A 22,359-nucleotide genomic window follows, 5' to 3' on the forward strand; every position below is an offset into this window, starting at 1 on the left:
TACAGTAAGTATGAGATAAAAGACATTCATTAATTGGATGATCTGATGTGGCAGGATGAACGTAGAAGATAACTTAGAAAAATACTGACAAAGAGAAGGTGAGCTGGAAGTCATAATGAAACATGACACGAGAGCTTTAAACTGCAGAAGTATGTTAAACAATGAAGAGATTATCATTGGAAAGCAAAACCGCACATAATATCACATAATATTGCACTATTTGAGCAATTTATGAATACTATTATTTGGTTCGGAAATGTTATTTATTTTCATTGTATTCATTTTGTTGTTTATATCAGCATTTCAGTGGGGATGAAAGGAACAGGTAAAATGTATTCTGGAGGAAATAAGAAATACAAGTAAACCATTTAGTGGTATAAAATTAAGCAATATATTTAGGTGAAACATTTCTGCAGCTGAGTCTTTTATTTTATAAAAAATAAAACAGGACAGGTGGGGGAGGGGGCAATAAATGCTTCCAATCAAGGCAGTGACTGATACCACAGCAATACAAAGTTGGTTAATACATCAAATGTCTTGTTTTTCAAAATTTTTAGCATATAGACAGGAATTTATTTCATTCAAAATTAAAATATCAGTTGCATCACAGTCAAAATTAATACACCTTTTACATAACATTTACATTTCAACAAGTAAAATTTTTTAAAATAAAATATTTTCAGTATTTTTCTACTGATATTACAAAACTAGATTATCTGACTTAACTGCAACAATAATAAGCTTTACAAAAGGGAATTGTGGCATTAAGAATGCCCATTGCTTTGTTTAATCAAAGCAACTCTCTTTCCTTTGTACTGAATGAAACGATTTAAATTTGTACACACAGTAGTAACAGTGATGTAGTGTTCACCCAAAGACTTCTTCTTTGAGCGCACCTGCAACAAACGAATTTTTTTCATTTCTCTCATTTAAAATTGTAGATTTTATCTACTCACCTATCAATACTATTTCTTCAAGACCTTCAACATGATCCTTTGCTGAACCAGCATTAACCTTCAACCACACATTAAATTTTCTGACGAAGTTCATAGTAACCTTGACTTGTGTGTCTCAGCAGGTCTGTAGCTCAATCATTTCCAAGCCACATCCAAAGAGAATGAAATGTGCAAGATTACCAAAGTCTAACCATGTGCAATGGATAAGTGAGGCAAGGGTTTTCACCAGGTCGGTGAGAATAATACCGATATGAGCAGGTCAATGGAAATGCTTATTAAATACTTTCATAAAAATTTAATGCTCATAGGAGACAAATGGAATAATGATTCTTTGCTGCATATATATAGATGATGTGACTTACCGAACGAAAGCGCTGGCAGGTTGATAGACACACAAACAAACACACACACACACACACACAAACACACACACACACACACACAAACACACACACACACACACACACACAATTAAAGCTTTCACAACAAACTGTTGCCTCATCAGGAAAGAGGGAAGGAGAGGGAAAGACGAAAGGATGTGGGTTTTAAGGGAGAGGGTAAGGAGTCATTCCAATCCCGGGAGCGGAAAGACTTACCTTAGGGGGAAAAAAGGACAGGTATACACTCGCGCACACACACACACACATATCCATCCACACATATACAAACACAAGCAGACATATTTAAAGACAAAGAGTTTGGGCAGAGATGTCAGTCGAGGCGGAAGTGAAGAGGCAAAGATGATGTTGAATGACAGGTGAGGTATGAGTGGCGGCAACTTGAAATTAGCGGAGATTGAGGCCTGGTGGGTAACGGGAAGAGAGGATATATTGAAGAGCAAGTTCCCATCTCCGGAGTTCGGATAGGTTGGTGTTGGTGGGAAGTATCCAGATAACCCGGACGGTGTAACACTGTGCCAAGATGTGCTGGCCGTGCACCAAGGCATGTTTAGCCACAGGGTGATCCTCATTACCAACAAACACTGTCTGCCTGTGTCCATTCATGCGAATGGACAGTTTGTTGCTGGTCATTCCCACATAGAATGCATCACAGTGTAGGCAGGTCAGTTGGTAAATCACGTGGGTGCTTTCACATGTGGCTCTGCCTTTGATCGTGTACACCTTCCGGGTTACAGGACTGGAGTAGGTGGTGGTGGGAGGGTGCATGGGACAGGTTTTACACCGGGGGTGGTTACAAGGATAGGAGCCAGAGGGTAGGGAAGGTGGTTTGGGGATTTCATAGGGATGAACTAACAGGTTACGAAGGTTAGGTGGACGGCGGAAAGACACTCTTGGTGGAGTGGGGAGGATTTCATGAAGGATGGATCTCATTTCAGGGCAGGATTTGAGGAAGTCGTATCCCTGCTGGAGAGCCACATTCAGAGTCTGGTCCAGTCCCGGAAAGTATCCTGTCACAAGTGGGGCACTTTTGTGGTTCTTCTGTGGGGGGTTCTGGGTTTGAGGGGATGAGGAAGTGGCTCTGGTTATTTGCTTCTGTACCAGGTCGGGAGGGTAGTTGCGAGATGTGAAAGCTGTTGTCAGGTTGTTGGTGTAATGGTTCAGGGATTCCGGACTGGAGCAGATTCGTTTGCCACGAAGACCTAGGCTGTAGGTTTTTTTTTTTTTTTTTTTTTTTGTGTGGTTTTAGGGCGCAAAACTGCTATGGTCATTAGCGCCCGGTCCGTGACTGAGGAAATAATAAAAACCGAAAATGGAAAACAGCAAAAATGGGAACGAAACTCAAAGAATTGGAGACACTAAAAGCAGAAACAAGGCTTAAAAGTCCACTACAGAGAGGGCTTGATGGTCCCCCGATAAAACTTCAAATGACTGACGTCATTTCACTGTCACTAATAAACTGGAGAACGCGGTCGGCTGAGCGCGTGTCATCTGCTAAAATCAACGATAGATCAGGCGATAGCTGTAGACGGGAGCGTAACGGATTAAAATAGGGGCATTCAATTAAAAGGTGTCTGACCGTCCACAGCTGAGAGCAGTGGGGACAGAGTGGGGGAGGATCGCCGCTTAAAAGATGTCGATGGCTAAAAAGACAGTGCCCTATCTGGAGTCTAGCTAAAATTACCTCCTCCCGACGACGCGTTCGGGAGGAAGAGGTCCAAGCGCAAGGAAGGGCTTTCACTTCCCGCAATTTATTGCGGGGAAGTGTTGACCAATGCGCATGCCATAAATGAGCAACTGTGCGACATAAACCGCTCCGTAGATCGGTGAAGGGAAGCGACTGAATAGCTGGCCGAGGAAGAGAAACTGCAGCCTTGGCTGCTATATCAGCCGCCTCATTCCCACAGATACCAGCGTGTCCCGGGAGCCAGAGGAACGCCACCGAGACGCCCCCCAGGTGGAGCAAGCGCAGACAGTCCTGAATCCGGTGGACCAGAGGGTGCACAGGGTAAAGAGCTTTGAGACTGAGGAGAGAGCTGAGAGAATCTGAGCAGATTACGTACTGTATCCGCTGATGGCGGCGGATGTAGTGGACAGCCTGGAGAACAGCGAAAAGCTCCGCAGTATAAACCGAACACTGGTCGGGAAGCCGAAAGTGATTTGGGGCGTCGCCAACAATATAGGCACTCCCTACACCCAACGATGTTTTCGAGCCGTCGGTGTAAATAAAGGTGGCGTCCGTCATTTGTGCACATAGAGCAGCAAATGACCGACGATAAACAAGTGAAGGTGTACCATCCTTGGGAAATTGACAAAGATCACGGAGCAGACAGATCCGGGGACGGAGCCAGGGCGGTGCTGTACCCCAAGTTGTCAAGAAGGTTTTAGGAAAGCGGAAGGAAAGAGAATGGAGCAGTTGACGGAAGCGGACTCCCGGGGGTAGTAGGGAGGAGGAGCGGCCTGCATACCCTACATCAAAGGAGGCGTCGAAAAAAGGGTCATGGGCTGGATTAGCAGGCATGGAAGACAGATGGACAGCGGAGGTTCAGCAGTCTCAGCATAAAGGCTTTCCACAGGGCTAGTGTAAAAAGCTCCAGACGCTAAACGTAATCCACGGTGGTGGATAGAGTCGAGACGCCGAAGAATAGACGGCCGAGCAGAGGAGTAGACTATGCTTCCATAGTCCAATTTCGAGCGCACTAAGGCGCGATAGAGGCGGAGAAGGACCACTCGGTCCGCTCCCCAGGAGGTACCATTCAGGACACGGAGGGTGTTGAGCGTTCGCAGACAGCGAGCCGAAAGATAGGAAACCTGGGAGGACCAGCACAGTTTTCTGTCAAACATAAGACCCAAGAATTTAGTGACGTCTGAAAACGGAAGGTTGACAGGACCTAGATGTAAGGAGGGCGGAAGAAACTCCTTACGTCGCCAAAAATTAATACAAACGGTCTTACTGGGAGAAAAACGGAAGCCGGTTTCGAGGCTCCAAGAGTGGAGGCGATCGAGACATCCTTGAAGACGTCGTTCAAGAAGGCTGGTCCGTTGAGAGCTGTAGTAGATCGCAAAATCGTCCACAAAGAGGGAGCCCGAGACGTCAGGAAGGAGACAATCCATAATTGGATTTATAGCGATGGCAAACAGGACAACACTCAGCACGGAGCCCTGGGGTACCCCGTTTTCTTGAGAGAAAGTACGGGAGAGAGTAGTGTTCACCCGCACCCTAAATGTTCGCTCTGCCATAAATTCGCGAAGAAAAAGGGGCAGCCGGCCTCGAAAGCCCCAAGAGAACAGTGTGCGGAGGATGCCTGTCCTCCAACAGGTATCGTATGCTCTCTCCAGATCAAAAAATATTGCTACCGTTTGGCGTTTCCGGAGAAAATTGTTCATGATATAAGTGGAGAGAGCAACAAGATGGTCAACTGCAGAGCGATGCTTTCGGAATCCGCATTGGGCAGGTGTTAAAAGATCGCGTGATTCCAGCCATCAAGCTAAACGGTGATTCACCATACGCTCCAAAATCTTACAGACACTACTCGTAAGAGAAATGGGGCGATAGCTAGAGGGGAGATGTTTGTCCTTTCCAGGTTTCGGAATGGGAACGACGATAGCTTCCCGCCATCGTCTGGGAAAAGTACTGTCGGTCCAAATTCGATTATAAAGGCGAAGGAGGTAACGCAGACTATGGGTTGATAAATGCATCAACATTTGTACATGGATACCATCCGATCCTGGGGCGGAGGAGCGAGAAGAAGAAAGGGCATGTTGGAGTTCCTGCATGGAGAAAACAGCATTGTAGCTTTCGTGATTTTGAGAGGAGAAAGCAAGATGTCGCACTTCCGCTGCACGTTTCTTCGGGAGAAACGCTGGCGGGTAATTTGAAGAGCTCGAGACCTCAGCAAAGTGCTGACCCAATGAGTTAGAAATTGCGACGGGGTCCACTAAGGTATCATGCGCGACAGTGAGCCCAGAGACCGGGGAGAAACTAGGCGTGCCTGAGAACCGTCGAAGCCGACTCCAAACTTCCGAGGAGGGAGTGAAGGTGTTAAAGGAGCTAATAAAGAATTGCCAGCTTGCCTTCTTGCTATCGCGGATGACGCGACGGCATCGCGCACGGAGCTGCTTATAGCGGATACAGTTTGCCAAAGTAGGATGGTGACGGAAAATGCGAAGAGCACGTCGCCGCTCACGTATTGCGTCACGGCATGCCTCGTTCCACCAAGGAACTGGGGGGCGCCGGGGCAATTCGGAGGTGCGTGGTATTGAACGTTCCGCAGCTGTAAGAATAACGTCGGTAATATGTATGACCTCATCGTCGACGCTGGGAAAGCGACGGTCATCGAATGTCGCTAGAGACGAAAAAAGTGTCCAATCGGCTTGGGCAAACTTCCAGCGTCGCGGGCGCATATATGGCAGTTGAGGCTGCAGCCTAAGGACACATGGAAAGTGGTCACTCGAGTGTGTATCATCAAGGGCGAACCATTCGAAGCGCCGAGCTAGCGGAACAGTACCGATCGCAAGGTCCAAATGAGATAAATTTGTCGTGGAGGCAGACAAAAACGTGGGGACCCCAGTGTTGAGGCAAACTAGATCCGCTTGGTGGAAGACGTCTAGCAATAGGGAGCCACGTGGACAAGGATGTGGAGATCCCCAAAGCGGGTGGTGGGCATTGAAGTCCCCAACCAGCAAATAGGGGGGTGGAAGCTGACCAAGAAGATGAAGGAGATCAGCTCGCGCCATTGGTGTGGACGATGGAATGTAGACAGTACAAAGAGAGAATGTGTATCCAGAAAGGGAAAGACGGACGGCGACAGCTTGGAAGGAACTGTCTATGGGGATTGGATGATAATGGAGAGTATCATGGAGAAGTATCATGAGTCCCCCATGGGCTGGAGTGCCTTCCACAGAGGGGAGGTCATATCGGACGGACTGAAATTGAGGGAGAACAAAGCGGTCATTAGGACGCAGCTTTGTTTCCTGAAGACAGAAGATGACCGGCGAGTAGGATCGTAAGAGGATCGACAATTCATCCCAATTGGCTCGAATGCCGCGGATATTCCAGTGGATAATGGACATAGGGTGAACAGAAAGTGGAGGAATGTGACCAAGGGTGCTGTCAACTCAACGACTGCTCAGAGCTTGCGACCGACAGCATGGAATGGCATTCAGCCGAAGGCGGAAGATCCTGATCCATAGGTTGGTCAGGAGCAGCTCCTGCCACCAGCGATCGGCCAGTTGACCGGCCACCAGCAGGGCGCCTCGGCGACACAGAAGACGGCCGAGGGCGATTTCCGCCAGGTGACACTGTGGATGGGACACGCCTTGGCGGAGAAGGAGAGGAACTGGGTTTCTTTGTAGCCTTCTTGGAAGTATGAGGTTTAGAGGAAGGAGGAACCGATGATGGTGAAGTTGCCGTACGTAAAAACTCTTCACGAGTATGCTCTTTCTTCGAAGACTTGGTGTCGGACTTGTGGGCTCGAGATTTAGCAGGACCCGACGAAGGGTGAGCCAAAGAGTGGGCAGGCGAAAGTGGTGAAGTTGAACGGGCGATCTTTGCGCTGGCCGATCGGACGACCGTGGCACTAAAGGTGAGGTCGCAAGTCTGCGTGGCCGCCTCCTTTGTTGGCCGAGGAGAAGCAAGGACAGTGCTGTATTTGCCTGTCTGAGGCACGGTGGGTTGTCGACTGGCGAATAATTTCCGAGCAGCAAAGGTCGACACCTTTTCCTTCACTCTTATTTCCTGGATGAGCTTTTCGTCCTTAAAAACGGGGCAATCTCGAGAGGAAGCAGCGTGGTCACCCATACAGTTGATGCAGCGAGGGGATGGAGGTGGACAAGCACCCTCATGGGCATCCCTGCCACACGTAACACATTTGGCCGGATTAGAACAGGACGGGCTGGTGTGATTGAAGCGCTGGCACCGATAGCAACGCGTAGGGTTTGGGACGTAAGGACGAACGGAAATTATCTCATAGCCTGCTTTGATTTTCGATGGGAGTTGCACTTTGTCAAATGTCAAAAAGACAGTGCGGGTTGGAATGATCTTCGTATCAACCCTTTTCATAATCCTATGAACAGCCGTTACGCCCTGGTCTGACAGGTAGTGCTGAATTTCTTCGTCAGACAGTCCATCGAGGGAGCGTGTATAAACGACTCCACGCGAGGAATGTAAGGTACGGTGCGGTTCCACCCGGACAGGGAAAGTGTGTAGTAGTGAGGTACGCAGCAATTTTTGTGCCTGGAGGGCACTGTGTGTTTCTAACAACAGGGTGCCATTCCGTAATCTGGAACAAGACTTTACGGGACCTGCAATTGCGTCGACACCTTTCTGAATAATGAAGGGGTTGACTGTGGAGAAGTCGTGACCTTCGTCAGACCGAGAAACAACAAGGAACTGTGGCAACGATGGAAGAACTGACTGTGGTTGAGACTCAGTGAACTTACGTTTGTGAGCAGACATAGTGGAAGATGAGGAAACCATTGCGGAAGAATCCCCCAGGATTACCGGCGTCTCCGATGGCGCGCTCCTCCCTTGTGGGGGCCCTCTCTGAGGGCACTCCTGCCTTAGGTGATTGTTCACACCTCAGGTCACACCTCCCGACAAACGGACGGAGGGACCAATCGGCACTTTCGGAAGGTATCAGCTCGGGTAATCACCCCTCCCTGGGCCTGGCCGTTACCAGGGGGTACGTACGTGTCCTACCTGTCTACCCGGGGCGGGGAATTACGCGTTACCCCGTCACCGGCTACGCATGGAAGTGCGTGGGTCGGCCTTCAGACACGCACAGGGAGGAAGAAAGAGAAAGGGAAAGGGAAAGGAAAGAAGAGGTCTCAAACGCCGCAGCGGAGAAAAGGGTAGAGAGAAGAGGTAAGGAAAAGAGAAGGACAAAGGAAGGACGAAGACTTGCAAGTAAGGAAGGCGAAGAATGTGGTACAGTTACAAGCGTCCGTCTCCGGACGTAGGCACAAACCATTCCCCCAGAGGGGGAGAAAAGGAAGGAAGGAGCCAGAGGTGAGGGGGGGGGCGAAGATGGGGGATGGGGAAGGATGCGGAAAGGGAAGGTATGCAGCCCGGAAAGGAAGGAAGGCCACATCAGCTCGGGGTCCCGTGCTCGCTACGCACGTATCCACAAAAGAGTTGTGGATCCCCTGGGGGGCTAGGCTGTAGGGAAGGGACCGTTTGATGTGGAATGGGTGGCAGCTGTCATAATGGAGGTATTGTTGCTTGTTGGTGGGTTTGATGTGGAGGGACGTGTGAAGCTGGCCATTGGACAGGTGGAGGTCAACGTCAAGGAAAGTGGCATGGGATTTTTGAGTAGGACCAGGTGAATCTCCCACTTCCAGCTCCACTCCCTCCAAAACCTCAAAATTCCAATCAACACAATCTGGAACCACAACACCCTAATTCAGTAGTTAACCTTTCCTCCAAACCTCTCTCCCAATCCGAAACCTCTGTCCTATCCAAAGGCCTCACCTTCAGCCCCACTCGACCTGCCAGCGCTTTCGTTCGGTAAGTCACATCATCTTTGTTTTTAGATATATTTTTCCCACGTGGAATGTTTCTCTAAAAAGAAAGATGATGAGACTTACCAAACAAAAGCGCTGGCAGGTCGATAGACACACAAACAAACACAAATATACACACAAAATTCAAGCTTTCGCAACAAACTGTTGCCTCATCAGGAAAGAGGGAAGGAGAGGGAAAGACGAAAGGATGTAGGTTTTAAGGGAGAGGGTAAGGAGTCATTCCAATCCCGGGAGCGGAAAGACTTACCTTAGGGGGAAAAAAGGACAGGTATACACTCGCACACACACACATATCCATCCACACATACAGACACAAGCCATATATATATAAAAAACCACATCCTTTTGTCTTTCCCTCTCCTTCCCTCTTTCCTGATGAGGCAACAGTTTGTTGCGAAAGCTTGAATTTTGTGTGTATGTTTGTGTGTCTGTCGACCTGCCAGCACTTTCATTTGGTAAGTCACATCATCTTTGTTTTTAGATATATTTTTCCTACGTGGAATGTTTCCCTCCCTCCCTCTCTCTCTCTCTCTCTCTCTCTCTCTCTCTCTCTCTCTCTATATATATATATATATATATATATAATTGGTGACAAAACTGATTTGTACTGACACATAGCTGTTTTATATTTTCCTTAATTTTTAACATTTTCTGTGACATATACATGAGAGTAAGCTAAGCATCTATAACACAACTGATATTAATTGGGTTTTGAGATGGAGAGAAATAGACAATGGATGATAATGTCGGTCTTGGGGGAGAGGGGTATAGAAGCTCATAAGCCACTTCCAACTTCTTTTTAATCCTACAAGAAACCTCCAGTTTTGGCATAACAATTTCAATCGACAAAACACAGTCACCCACACAAGATACCTGGCGATCATGTGACCCTCCAACACTGTCAAAGAAATGGCAGTGAAGTGGTGTGTAATTTTATGAAATTAATACTGCAAGATGGATTGACATCACAGAAAGGAATTACTTTGTTGGGACATGCCCATAACCATACTGTGAATGAAGTCACCCTATCAGTCAGCATATCAACGATACCCCGACATATCTACAAGGAATGGCGTACCACTCATAACTGTGTGTCAACATGTAGGAACACTGTGTTTATATATATATATATAGTGCCAAGTGTAAAATATTGTCAATGACAATAAGTTTCAAACATGATTGGAATTCCTGCTGTGAGTGAATGTGGATCTATCTCAGTCAGTTCCCAAGCAAAAGCTGCGAATGGGACAACATGCAACGGACATTGGAAGTTGGGTACCACACAAAACGGACATTATTCACAGCAACATACAAAGCTACATGTCTTCAATGGACCATATAACAAAAATACTTGAAAGAAGCTGGAGGTCATAATATAGCAGGACTATATTGTACTGAACCGCGTTGAACTGGGGACCTAGAAATGACGGAGAGGCTTCGTCCCCGCCGTAGCCTCAGAGGAACACAACCCCACAACTGGCTACAGCAGTCCACTCACCCCACTGCCGCCCCACACCGAACCCAGGGTTATTGTGCGGTTTGGGCCCCAGTGGACCCCCCTGGGAACATCTCATACCAGATGAGTTCAACTCCAATGTTTGCGTGGTAGAGCTGTTACCTTTTATTCTACATCTTCACAGAATTCAACTTCCTGTTTTAATAAACACTTTACCTACTGATCAACAGATGGACTTATCGGGGATAAAAGTAGTGGAACACTATTAGCAATACATCTGGAAATGACAAGTTTTTTGTGGAGTGTGCTTATTTTGAATAATGTGGAAAGAGTACTGGAAGTTCAATTTGTTGTACAGTGGCATTTTTAACAAAATCCCATTTTTCTGAAATTATTGGAAGTGTTTCACACACACACACACACACACACACACACACACGAACATGAATATTACTACTGACCTTATGCTTTAGACCCGGCACTAAGCCTTTCAGTCTGTCTACTAACGATATTTCAGCAGCTGCCAAATCTGTTTCATCCTCAGCAAAAACATCCATGATTGTATCCAATGTTTCTGCTGTGACCCAGAGTTCAGTTTCTTTGCTAGCCGTATCAAGTAAAAAATTTCCAACAACCTGTAACAGAGTAACTGATAGTGAGAACAGTGTGGAAGTGATCATTTGAACCAATTAGCAACAGAAAATATGGATGAAATCTTTTTATTTAATGAAAGTAAAACAGAATATGAAGCTCTGAGAGAAATTCAGAAAAATGTACAACTTTTCTTCTTCTTCTAAGCTTTTTCCAATTTTGCAAACTTTATCTGCCTTTAGTTACTTGATTTATTAAAACAATATTGTCCAATTTATGATGTAAAGTGCACTCCATTAAGAAGTATATTAGTACTGGATCCTTGAACAGGGCACTTTCTTAAAAAAAAAAAGAGGAGGGCTCTAGCACTATGGGACATAACATCTGAGGTCTGAGGTCATCAGTCCCCTAGACTTTGAACTGCTTAAACCTAACTAACCTAAGGACATCACACACATCCAGGCCCAAGGCAGGATTCCAACCTGCGACCATAGCAGCAGCGTGGTTCCGGACTAAAGCTCCTAGAACTGCTCAATGGGCATTTTAAGATTAAGGTACATTAGAACAGGATAATTCTAAGTACGTCATTTTTATTTGACTCTTTTAGTTTAATTACAACCATATAAATGTAACACATTGGTGATTTCAGATACATGATCTTCAACCATATTCAGCATCTAATATCAATTATTTGCTTTCTCTTCAATACAACTTTTTTATAAAAATCTGTTCAATTGGCCAGTAAATGCCAATTGAGTCTGCAACTATAAAACTACTACACCCACATCATTGTAACAAAGAAAGAAAGGGTGATTAGGGTTTAACGTTGACAACAAGGTCATTCATGGGGAATCCTAAACGTGTATGGTGGGATGGGGGTTTGAAACTGTTTACTTCTGAGTGCAAGCATATTTGTTGTGCCTTAACAACCATGTTGTTTAATGTTTAAACCCCCCCCCCCCATAAAAAGCTGGTGGTATTGGTGGTGGTGGTGGTGGTGGTGGTGGTGGTGGTAGTAGTAGTAGTAGTAGTAGTAGGAGGAGGAGGAGCAGCAGCAGCAAATGTGTTCATGGTAGCTGTTAACGATATAATATGATTTTTGAAGATATTCACCAGAAATCATTAAAGTCTGAGCACTGACATGCACACGTCTAATGAAGAGGTAGTTACAGTAAGTTACAGAATCTGATAAATTATAGCAGATCCCACTATACAACGACAATGGAGGATTTTAATCTGAAAACAGAATAAAAATTGAGAACAATGTCAGCCTTGAAAAGGATTCACACGCACACCACCCTGAAAGTCAAGTAAATGAGTGTGTGTGTGTGTGTGTGTGTGTGTGTGTGTGAGAGAGAGAGAGAGAGAGAGAGAGAGAGAGAGCGTGTAATGAACCAATGCATCACCCTTGCAGTACGCATTTGACCTGGGGGGGGGAAAAAAAAAAATATGAAATCTGCATTTACTGTATACTCCTTCAAGGAGCTTAGGTACATCAGGTAGAAAACTTTAATAAAACATCTTACTGTTAAAAGAACTAAGTACAATGTTCCAGTAATTGGACAGCTCCAGTGCCTTATTAGTTAATAGTGTTCAAGGATATCGTCACTTAATTTGCGAATAATTTACACATAAAAGTAACTCATGCGTCAGTTAGTTGTCAATGAGTTACCTTAAATGTTGAACTGTCTCCCTTCATCATTCCTAATATTCCACTGATCTTTAAGAGGTTTGCCCGAGCACTTGGATCGGAGCACTGCTGTGTCCATTCAAGCAATACCTGAAACAGTGAATGAGATAATTAAGACTGAAGTAATCTTCTCACAAGGGAACCTCCCCATCGCACCCCCCTCAGATTTAGTTATAATTTGGCACAGTGGATAGGCCTTGAAAAACTGAACACAGATCAATCGAGAAAACAGGAAGAAGTTATGTGGAACTATGAAAAAATAAGCAAAATATACAAACTGAGTAGTCCATGGGCAACATAGGCAACATTAAGAGTGATTTGAGCACAGGAGCGTCGTGGTCCCATGGTTAGCGTGAGCAGCTGCGGAGCGAGAGGTCCTTGGTTCAAGTCTTCCCTCAAGCGGACATTTTACTTACTTTATTTTTGCAAAGTTATGATCTGTCCTTTCGTTCACTGATGTCTCTGTTCACTGTAATAAGTTTAGCGTCTGTGTGTTCCGACCGCACTGCAAAACCGTGCGATTAGTAGACAAAAGGACGTGCCTCTCCAATGGGAACCGAAAATATTTGATCGCAAGGTCATAGGTCAACCGATTCCTCCACAGGAAAACACGTCTGATATATTCTATACGACACTAGTGACGGCATGTGCGTCACATGACAGGAATATGTTGTCGACCCACCTAACTTGCACACTTGGCGAATGGGTAAAAAGATTCTTCTACCTTGCCCGATTTAGGTTTTCTTGTGGATGTGATAATCATTTTCTAAAAAGTGATGAAAACATAAGAGTGTGTCACATAAACTGCAACAAATGAATGCAACAGTTTCACAGTCACACAGTTTTCTCTGTGCTCTGTCAAAACATATGTTTTTAACGTTTTCAAATTTTTCTGTGTGTAGACCGTCAAATCCTGCATATGTCCAAGCAAATCTGAGCATGTCCTAGAATTTCGGAGGGCGAAGTTGATTATGTGTGAGTGCCTGAACTTTGATAATTGTCTGAAAATAAAAAATTAAAATTTTCACTCGAAGCAGGACTTGAACCAAGGACCTCTTGTTCCGCAGCTGCTCACGCTAACCACGGGACCACGACGCTCCTGTGCTCACGTCACTCTTAATGTTGCCTATGTTACCCATGGACTACTCAGTTTGTATATTTTGCTTATTTTTTCATAGTTCCACACAACTTCTTCCTGTTTTCTCGATTGATCTGTGTTCAATTTTTCAAGGCCTATCCACTGTGCCAACTTATAACTAAATCTGAGGGGGGTGCGATGGGGAGGTTCCCTTGTCAGCAGTATCATGCAAGCCTTTAGGTGTGAACCAGGTTACATTACAAATACACTGTTTTAGTGCTAGAATTCATGCAGTAAAACATTTAGTGTGAAAGAAGAAGAGGAATAATTTCACATTCATATACATAGGACAAAGAAGTAATTATATTGGTCTTCCACCTCCTCCCCACCCAGTCCACCCACTGGGCCAACCTTTGTACTCCAAGGATCACGCAGCTTTCCTACACTCCCACGTTCGCAATGTGTGACACAGTATTGCTCTCTTATGTGTCACTATTTGTTCATTTAATCATATAACTCCGTCATTGGCTCAGAAGAAACATTTATTACTTAAATTAATCGAATACTGCTGAACACACTGGACTTTCCTAACTTTAATTCTATACGAACATCTTGTACCACAAAGCATCCTCGCAGCAATTTAACAAAATTTGCTGTAGGAACTGTTTTTAACTTTGACCCATTCTCAGTTACAAGGACTGAGTGACATATGTGACAAAGAACTTTGATCAGTGTGTCCACTTTATCCTAACCAAATGATAAGCGTCTTCTGCCAAGTTGTTTTCACTTCCCTGCAAGTTAACTGTATGAGGTCTGTTCAAAACATTCCAAAACTTTGGCCGCAAAATTTTTCTGCACTTACCTTTTACTTATTGTGCACAGTCTCCTTCGAAATACTTTCCTCCACAATTGATACTCCACTTCCAACACTGTTTCCACTTCCGGAAGCATTCTCAGTACATCTCTTGTTGGATTGCACAATGTGCCATCTGTAAATTTTCTTTTATCTCATCTATAATTGCAAATCTTCATCCTTTCAACAGGGTTTTCAATTTTGGAAATAAGAAAAGGTCCACAGGAGCTAGGTCTGGAGAGCACAGAGGATGAGGCAGCACAGTGATTTCATTTTTTGTGCAACAGTCACTCACCAACAGGGATGAATGAGTGGGTGCGTTATGATGCATGAGCCATGAATTCTCTTACCACATTCCAGGCTGTTACCTTCTCACAGGCGTCACAAGGTGTCCCAATATTACCATCGATTAACAGTTTTCCCTGTAGCATGAATTCATGATGAACTAAGCCTTCAAAGTCAAACAAAACTATCAGCATGGCTCTGACATTTGACCTGATCTGATGAGCTTGTTTTGGTCTTTGAGAACCTTTCCCTACACATTGTGATGATTGAAACTTTGTCTCAACATCATGACCGTAGACCCACACATCACCACCAGTTATGATTCTCTTAAGGAACATCTCGTTCTCATTTTCGCGATCCAAAAGCACTTCACAGATTATGAGGTGAAAGTCTTCCTGATTTTGCCTCACGAGTCGTGGGATGAACTTCACGGCAACACGAAGCACTCAAAGATTCTATGTCAGGATCTCCTGTCATGATACAACTGAAATGTTACATTCTTCTGCAATCTCTTGTACAGCCAGTCTTCAATTTTGACGCACATAACTGTGTGAATCTTTTTGTTGTGCCTATTGCGACTCGACATCTCCACTATACAGTGAGTAGCAACATTCCTTCTCTGGTATTGTCACATTCCATCCTGGATTTTTCAAGATGACATTTATTACACGTCAAAACTGATAATGAAAAGAAAACAGTAAGTCACACAGAAGTATATTTTTCCATTGTATTTGAAATGGCCACAGTTCCATGAGACACATTTTCAATTGTAAGAGACCTCTGTGCAAGCAGGAGAGGCAATGATCACTAGTTTTGTCATTCTCAACAAGGAGCAATTCCTCAAACCTATTCATTTCAGTCATTAGCCACATAAACCTTCCTCACGAAACAGCTCAAGACCTGGGCATGACGTAAAAGCCACTATAGGGGAGTACTTTGAGCCAGGTTTGAGTCCTCTGTGAACCACTTCAGCAAAAGAACTGGTTATCAAGTTCTGGTGACTGCAATGCCTCATCAGTGGCACAATTAGAAGGAGCCCCATGAAATCATCTGACAGTGGTGAACATGCCTTCCAGCAGTTCTTGAACAGCAGCCATCTCCATCAGGATATCTCAAGGCCACAATCCCTTGCCATACCTACACGTAAACCTAGATCTTTCTAAATAAAAACAAAGCAGTGGAATTAAGCCCAGAACTAGGTTGTTCTCACATAAAAACTAAACCAGGAGTGATGAGGGTGGGGAACCAGCTGCTGCAAGTGTCACTGTATGTTGTGCTATGCCATGGATCTGCAGCACTATTGCTGGTTCTAGATTCAAGGGAAGTTTCTTCTGACCCTTGGTTATTGAAGGTTTTACCTTTTGCCAAATATCTGTACTACTACTATGGCTCTACAGTTAATTGTGAACCTTAGCCTCTTCAGCAATTCTCCAACATATCACAATTCACTGCTTGAGCTTCCCATCCCCTACAGCCCATTTCCAACAAGTCCTCTACAACTCCCAGCTGGTACTTGGCCGAAACTGTCCTCTTTGACCCATGGGATTTCCATCTAATATCCTTATAGTTATTTCTGTATCACCCATCCGTGCCATATGCTCCATCCATCTGAATCTGGCTGATTTCGCTATTCTTCTAATAGGTGGATCTCTACGTAAAGTGTAGAGCTCATAACAAGTTACGAGCTTTGAGGAAAAGAGCTTTTTTCATTTTTTCTTTTTATAACAAAATAGACGCTGTCTGCTGCTATTAATCTCCATTTAATTTTATTAGAGATATCATTTGAGTGAGTGATTGTCGATTCTACATATTTAAAGTGCTCAACTCTCTCAAATGTGTAATTGCTCAATATTAGTGAGGGTGCATATTCTCCTTGAATGCTTTCCTAGCTGCCACATATTTTCTTTTCTGTTGCTCGTTATTCAGTCTCATATTTGTAATGGCCTGCTCTAGTGCAACAAATATCTCCTCCATTGTCTTCGTAGTTTTTGCAACTGTATCCACATCATCTGCATAAGTTAACTTTCACTGATTTATAAAAAGATCGTTACCCTGTACAGCAGGTTTCAGTCCCTCGACTTTCTTCAAAGCAACAATAAAAAGGAGACACACCACTGTATGTACTTGCCTTACACCATATCATTTATCTGGTGGACTAGATGCAATTCCTTCTGTCCTTCCATTACTGTGTACCATATTCACTGTCATTCTCACAAGCATTAACAATTTTCCAGGAGTTCCTAGTTCAGCCAGACCACGGTACAGCTTCTCTCTGTTTACATTATTATGCACTGACTTGCAGCTGACGAAAAGGTAATACATGCCAACTCTGAGTTCAATTGTCTTTTCTCTGAACAATGGGAGGAGCCGGTCAAACAGTATGTTGGAGAATACTTTTTATCCCATGTTTAGCAGCGTAATTCCTCAACAGTTTTCACATTCCCACACATCTTGTTTCTTGTATACAGGACATATACAGGGTGTTACAAAAAGGTACGGCCAAACTTTCAGGAAACATTCCTCACACACAAAGAAAGAAAATATGTTATGTGGACATGTGTCCGGAAACGCTTACTTTCCATGTTAAGAGCTCATTTTACTACTTCTCTTCAAATTACATTAATCATGGAATGGAAACACACAGCAACAGAACGTACCAGCGTGACTTCAAACACTTTGTTACAGGAAATGTACAAAATGTCCTCCGTTAGCGAGGAGACATGCATCCACCCTCCATCGCATGGAATCCCTGATGCGCTGATGCAGCCCTGGAGAATGGCGTATTGTATCACAGCCGTCCACAATACAAGCACGAAGAGTCTCGACATTTGGTACCGGGGTTGCGTAGACAAGAGCTTTCAAATGCCCCCATAAATGAAAGTCAAGAGGGTTGAGGTCAGGAGAGCGTGGAGGCCATGGAATTGGTCCACCTCTACCAATCCATCGGTCACCGAATCTGTTGATGAGAAGTGTACGAACACGTTGACTGAAATGTGCAGGAGCTCCATCGTGCATGAACCACATGATGTGTCGTACTTGTAAAGGCACATGTTCTAGCTGCACAGGTAGAGTATCCCGTATGAAATCATTATAACGTGCTCCATTGAGCGTAGGTGGAAGAACATGGGGCCCAATCAAGACATCACCAACAATGCCTGCCCAAACATTCACAGAAAATCTGTGTTGATGACATGATTGCACAATTGCGTACGGATTCTCGTCAGCCCACACATGTTGATTGTCAAAATTTACAATTTGATCATGTTGGAATGAAGCCTCAGCCATAAAGAGAACATTTGCACTGAAATGAGGATTTACACATTGTTGGATGAACCATTCGCAGAAGTGTACCCATGGAGGCCAATCAGCTGCTGATAGTGCCTGCACACGCTGTACATGGTACGGAAACAACTAGTTCTCCTGTAGCACTCTCCATACAGTGACGTGGTCAATGTTACCTTGTACAGCAGTAAGTCCTCTAACGCTGACATTAGTGTTATCGTCAACTGCACTAAGAATTGCCTCGTCCATTGCAGGTGTCCTCGTCGTTCTAGGTCTTCCCTAGTCGCGAGTCATAGGCTGGAATGTTCCCTGCTCCCTAAGACGCCGATCAATTGCTTCGAACGTCTTCCTGTCTGGACACCTTCGTTCTGGAAATCTGTCTCGATACAAACGTACCGCGCCACGGCTATTGCCTCGTGCTAATCCATACATCAAATGGGCATCTGCCAACTCTGCATTTGTAAACATTGCACTGACTGCAAAACTACGTTCGTGATGAACACTAACCTGTTGATGCTACGTACTGATATGCTTGATGCTAGTACTGTAGAGCAATGAGTCGCATGTCAACACAAGCACCGAAGTCAACATTACCTTCCTTCAATTGGGCCAACTGGCGGTGAATCGAGGAAGTACAGTACATACTGACGAAACTAAAATGACCTCTAACATGGAAATTAAGCGTTTCCGGACACATGTCCACATAACATCTTTTCTTTATTTGTGTGTGAGGAATGTTTCCTGAAAGTTTGGCCATACCTTCTTGTAACACCCTGTAATTATTTCCCTTCATTGCTGGGGAATTTTCCCCCTCATCCTGTATTGAAATCACCAGTTTTTGGAGAATCTGTTCTAACTGCCACCATCCTTGAATATTTCTGCTGTTATATTGTAAGTACCTGGTGATATATTGTTCTTCAATTTCTCCAAAGCAATTCTCTTCTCTTGCAGAAGTGGGGGGCCAGTATTTTCATCAAAGTCGTTTAAGCCGTGTATACTAACGTATCTCTTGGTATCATTCTGGAATGAAGGAGTTCATCATAATATTCGCACCATATCTCTCAGATCTCTTTCCTGTTCATTACAACTTTCCTGTTTCATCCTATATTAAGCTAGTTTTTTTTTTCACTGAAGGTTTCCAGACAGCATTTATTTTCCCATAAAATTTCCTTGCCTCATTCTGATTCCTCAGAAGCTCCTGTTCTTTGATGTTTGTTTTTATACACCCTTTTTCATTGATGTGTCCTCTTTTCAGTTCTTCTTTATATTATTCCACCACTACTCTTGTAAAATTTGATTGTAACATTCATCTGTATGACACATTCTTTTTCTCTGCTGCTATACCACCCTCAGTATCAAGCCAAGCAGATCTTATGCAGCTTGCTTCAGTTCCCACTGTTTCATTTGCAGACTTCTCCACTGCAGTCTATATCACTGAAATTTTGTCATACACAGACATGGTTGGAGATGGTGGCTGTTATATAAAATAAATAATTGATGGTGTACAGCAACCAGCTACAAATTGGTTTTAGCTTACTTCTTGAATAAAGTACCATACTGGTTTCGAATTTTTTACAATTCATCATCAAACAATTTTTTATGCTTTCATCAGTACAGATTATACAGTGTTTTCCTACGAGTTGCCGTGAAATGTTCATCTAGCACATTTGTATTAGCAATTTTCTTGCAATGAAACACATTCTCAAGAATGTTTCTATTTTCAGTCACAAACACTGCACTGCAATGTAAACCACTTTCCTTCGGTCACAGAAAGAATTTTCAATGTGTACCACATGTGGTGCATACAACGAATTTTGCGTTTCATTGCAAGAAAACTGCAAATACAAATGTGCCAGATGAACATTTCATGGAAACTCACAGGAATCCAATGTATAATCTGTATTGATGAACGCATGAAAAAACCGTCTGATGATAATTTGTAAAAGATTCAAAATCAGTAATGGCAGTTTTTGAATACAGTAACCTAAAACTAATTTGTAGCTGGTTGCTGTACACCATCAACAATTCTTTATACTTCCCCCTTTATCCTCAAGACTCCCATTCTTCAGCCCATCCAAGACTCTGTGACATTCTTATTTGGCACTGCTTTCTAATTGCACAAACATATGTGCTCCTGAGCCACTACTTTCTACATATGAAGGAGTTGTCAAAATGTTACATAAGCTAGTGCTCTCTCTCTCTCTCTCTCTCTCTCTCTCGCTCGCTCTCTTTGCCCCCCTCCCAATCAAAGTATTTGTTGCTTCTGATTCCGTATTTACTGTTTTGACAAATTATTCAGCAGATGTTAATAACTCGCTAGCAACCAGCTCTTACATAAAATCAGCTCTCATACTTATTTGACTACACATCACAAATATTTTGTATTTTATAAAAGCAAAATGAATGTTACTTAAGTCTGCAGTAGCTCTAAATTTTGTATATGATTATGCAACTGCCCGAGAATAAACACAAAACACAGGCAGCTGCAGTCAGTTATGGAGTTATCTGAAAGAGTATTAGTTACTTTTCCACACCGTTTCGCTTCTCCCTTCCTGAGGATGGGACTGAAAGTTCCAAAAACTAGTACAGCTTTCTCCTCATTTAATGTGTGTCTATCAGCAGTAGTCAGAAATTTGCCTCCTGAAGATAAAAACTGGTCACATATTCTGTCACCTTGCAATTTTAATGTTACCAATGGTACAAGGCTTGTTCAAAAGCTAACAGAGAATTCTGTGTTTTTGCTTGTTGTATTAGTCTGATTTGTGCAATTTTTTCACTGTTGTGTTGGTAAAGGTGACTGAACAGTATATGCACAGTGTTAGCCAAATATGATACACAGTCTGTTGTCAGCTGTAAAAATATTAGATGTGCATCCAACACATCATTGTCAGCCAATAAAATAATGGAAAAAGTGAAAGAAATTATTATGAAGATTGTTAATTCACTGACTGAGAAGCCATAAATGATTCTGGCTTATAAACTAAGTCATGTCTAAGTTTTTTGGGCATGAAATATGTGAGAAAAATCTATTTCGAAATAATTGAGCTTCAAACAGAAACGGTGGCAAATGCAAGTGGATCAGGAATGAAACATGGGTTTATTGACAAGACACTGAAACTTGAAACCCAATCATCCCAGCAGAAACATTTGGAATCACAAGACTGCAAAAATCTAAACAATGTGGTTAAATGTAAAGGATATGCTTATTGCGTTCTTCAATAATTTTAAAAGTATAGGGCTTCATGAGTTCTTGCCACAAGGTTGAACAGGGGAGGGTGATCACAAGATGAATAGGAAAATTCTTTCCCAAAAACCAGTAAGTTCGATTTTTGTAATCACGCCTTGTACATGGTGTATATGTGGACAAGGAAAAAACATTCCCGGTTAGAAATACACTTTCTCCCCGGTGAAAATACACTTTTTCCGTGTTAAGTGACCGTATACTCTCCCTTGGCACTGTAAAACTCATCAATCCTTTGAATGTTTATGGTTTTATATAGCGACGTAGAATTTCCCAGCACTTTAGACCCCATATAATCTTCAGCATTCTTCTGCAATACCAAATTTCGAAAGCTTCTATTCTCTTCTTGTCTAAACTATTTATCGTCCATGTTTCACTTCCATACATGGCTGAACTCCATACAAATACTTTCAGAAATGACTTCCTGACACTTAAATCTATAATCGATGTTAACAAATTTCTCTTCTTCACAAATGCTTTACTTATCATTGCCAGTCAACATTTTATATCCTCTCTACTTCGACCATCATCAGTTATTTTGCTCCCCATATAGCAAAACTCCTTTACTACTTTAAGTGTCTCATTTCCTAGTCTAATTCCCTCAGCATCAACCGATTTAATTCGACTACATTTCATTATCCTTGTTTTGCTTTTGGTGATGTTCATCTTATAGCCTCCTTTCAAGACACTGTCCATTCTGTTCAACTGCTCTTCCAGGTCCTTCGCTGTGCTCTTCCAGGTCCTTTGCTGTCTCTGACAGAATTACAATGTTTTTCTTTCTTCTCCATGGATTTTAATACCTACTCCGAATTTTTCTTTTGTTTGATTTACTGCTTGCTCAATACACAGATTGAATAACATCGGGAATAGGCTACAACCCTGTCGCACTACCATCCCAGCCACTGCCTCCCTTTCGTGCCCCTCGACTCTTATAACTGCTATCTGGTTTCTGTACAAATTGTAAACAGCCTTTCGCTCCCTGTATTTTACCCCTGCCACCTTCAG

General features: G+C 43.5%; 1 protein-coding gene across 1 annotated transcript in view; it reads right to left on the reverse strand.

Annotated features, from left to right (window-relative positions):
- Nucleotides 1-367: 367 nt before the first annotated feature.
- The window catches only part of LOC126253099 (HEAT repeat-containing protein 3), a 329,591-nt gene continuing 307,599 nt past the window's right edge, over nt 368-22,359 (reverse strand). Inside the window, exons 12-14 of the mRNA XM_049954206.1 lie at nt 12,598-12,705; nt 10,796-10,969; nt 368-896 (exon numbers count right to left, since the gene is read on the reverse strand). Of these exons, the coding sequence (XP_049810163.1) occupies nt 765-896; nt 10,796-10,969; nt 12,598-12,705 (414 nt within the window). The 3' untranslated portion in view covers nt 368-764. The remainder of the gene's footprint in view (nt 897-10,795; nt 10,970-12,597; nt 12,706-22,359) is intronic.

This window comes from Schistocerca nitens, chromosome 4 (genome assembly GCF_023898315.1).
Source record: "Schistocerca nitens isolate TAMUIC-IGC-003100 chromosome 4, iqSchNite1.1, whole genome shotgun sequence".
Taxonomy (NCBI): Eukaryota; Metazoa; Arthropoda; class Insecta; order Orthoptera; family Acrididae; genus Schistocerca; species Schistocerca nitens.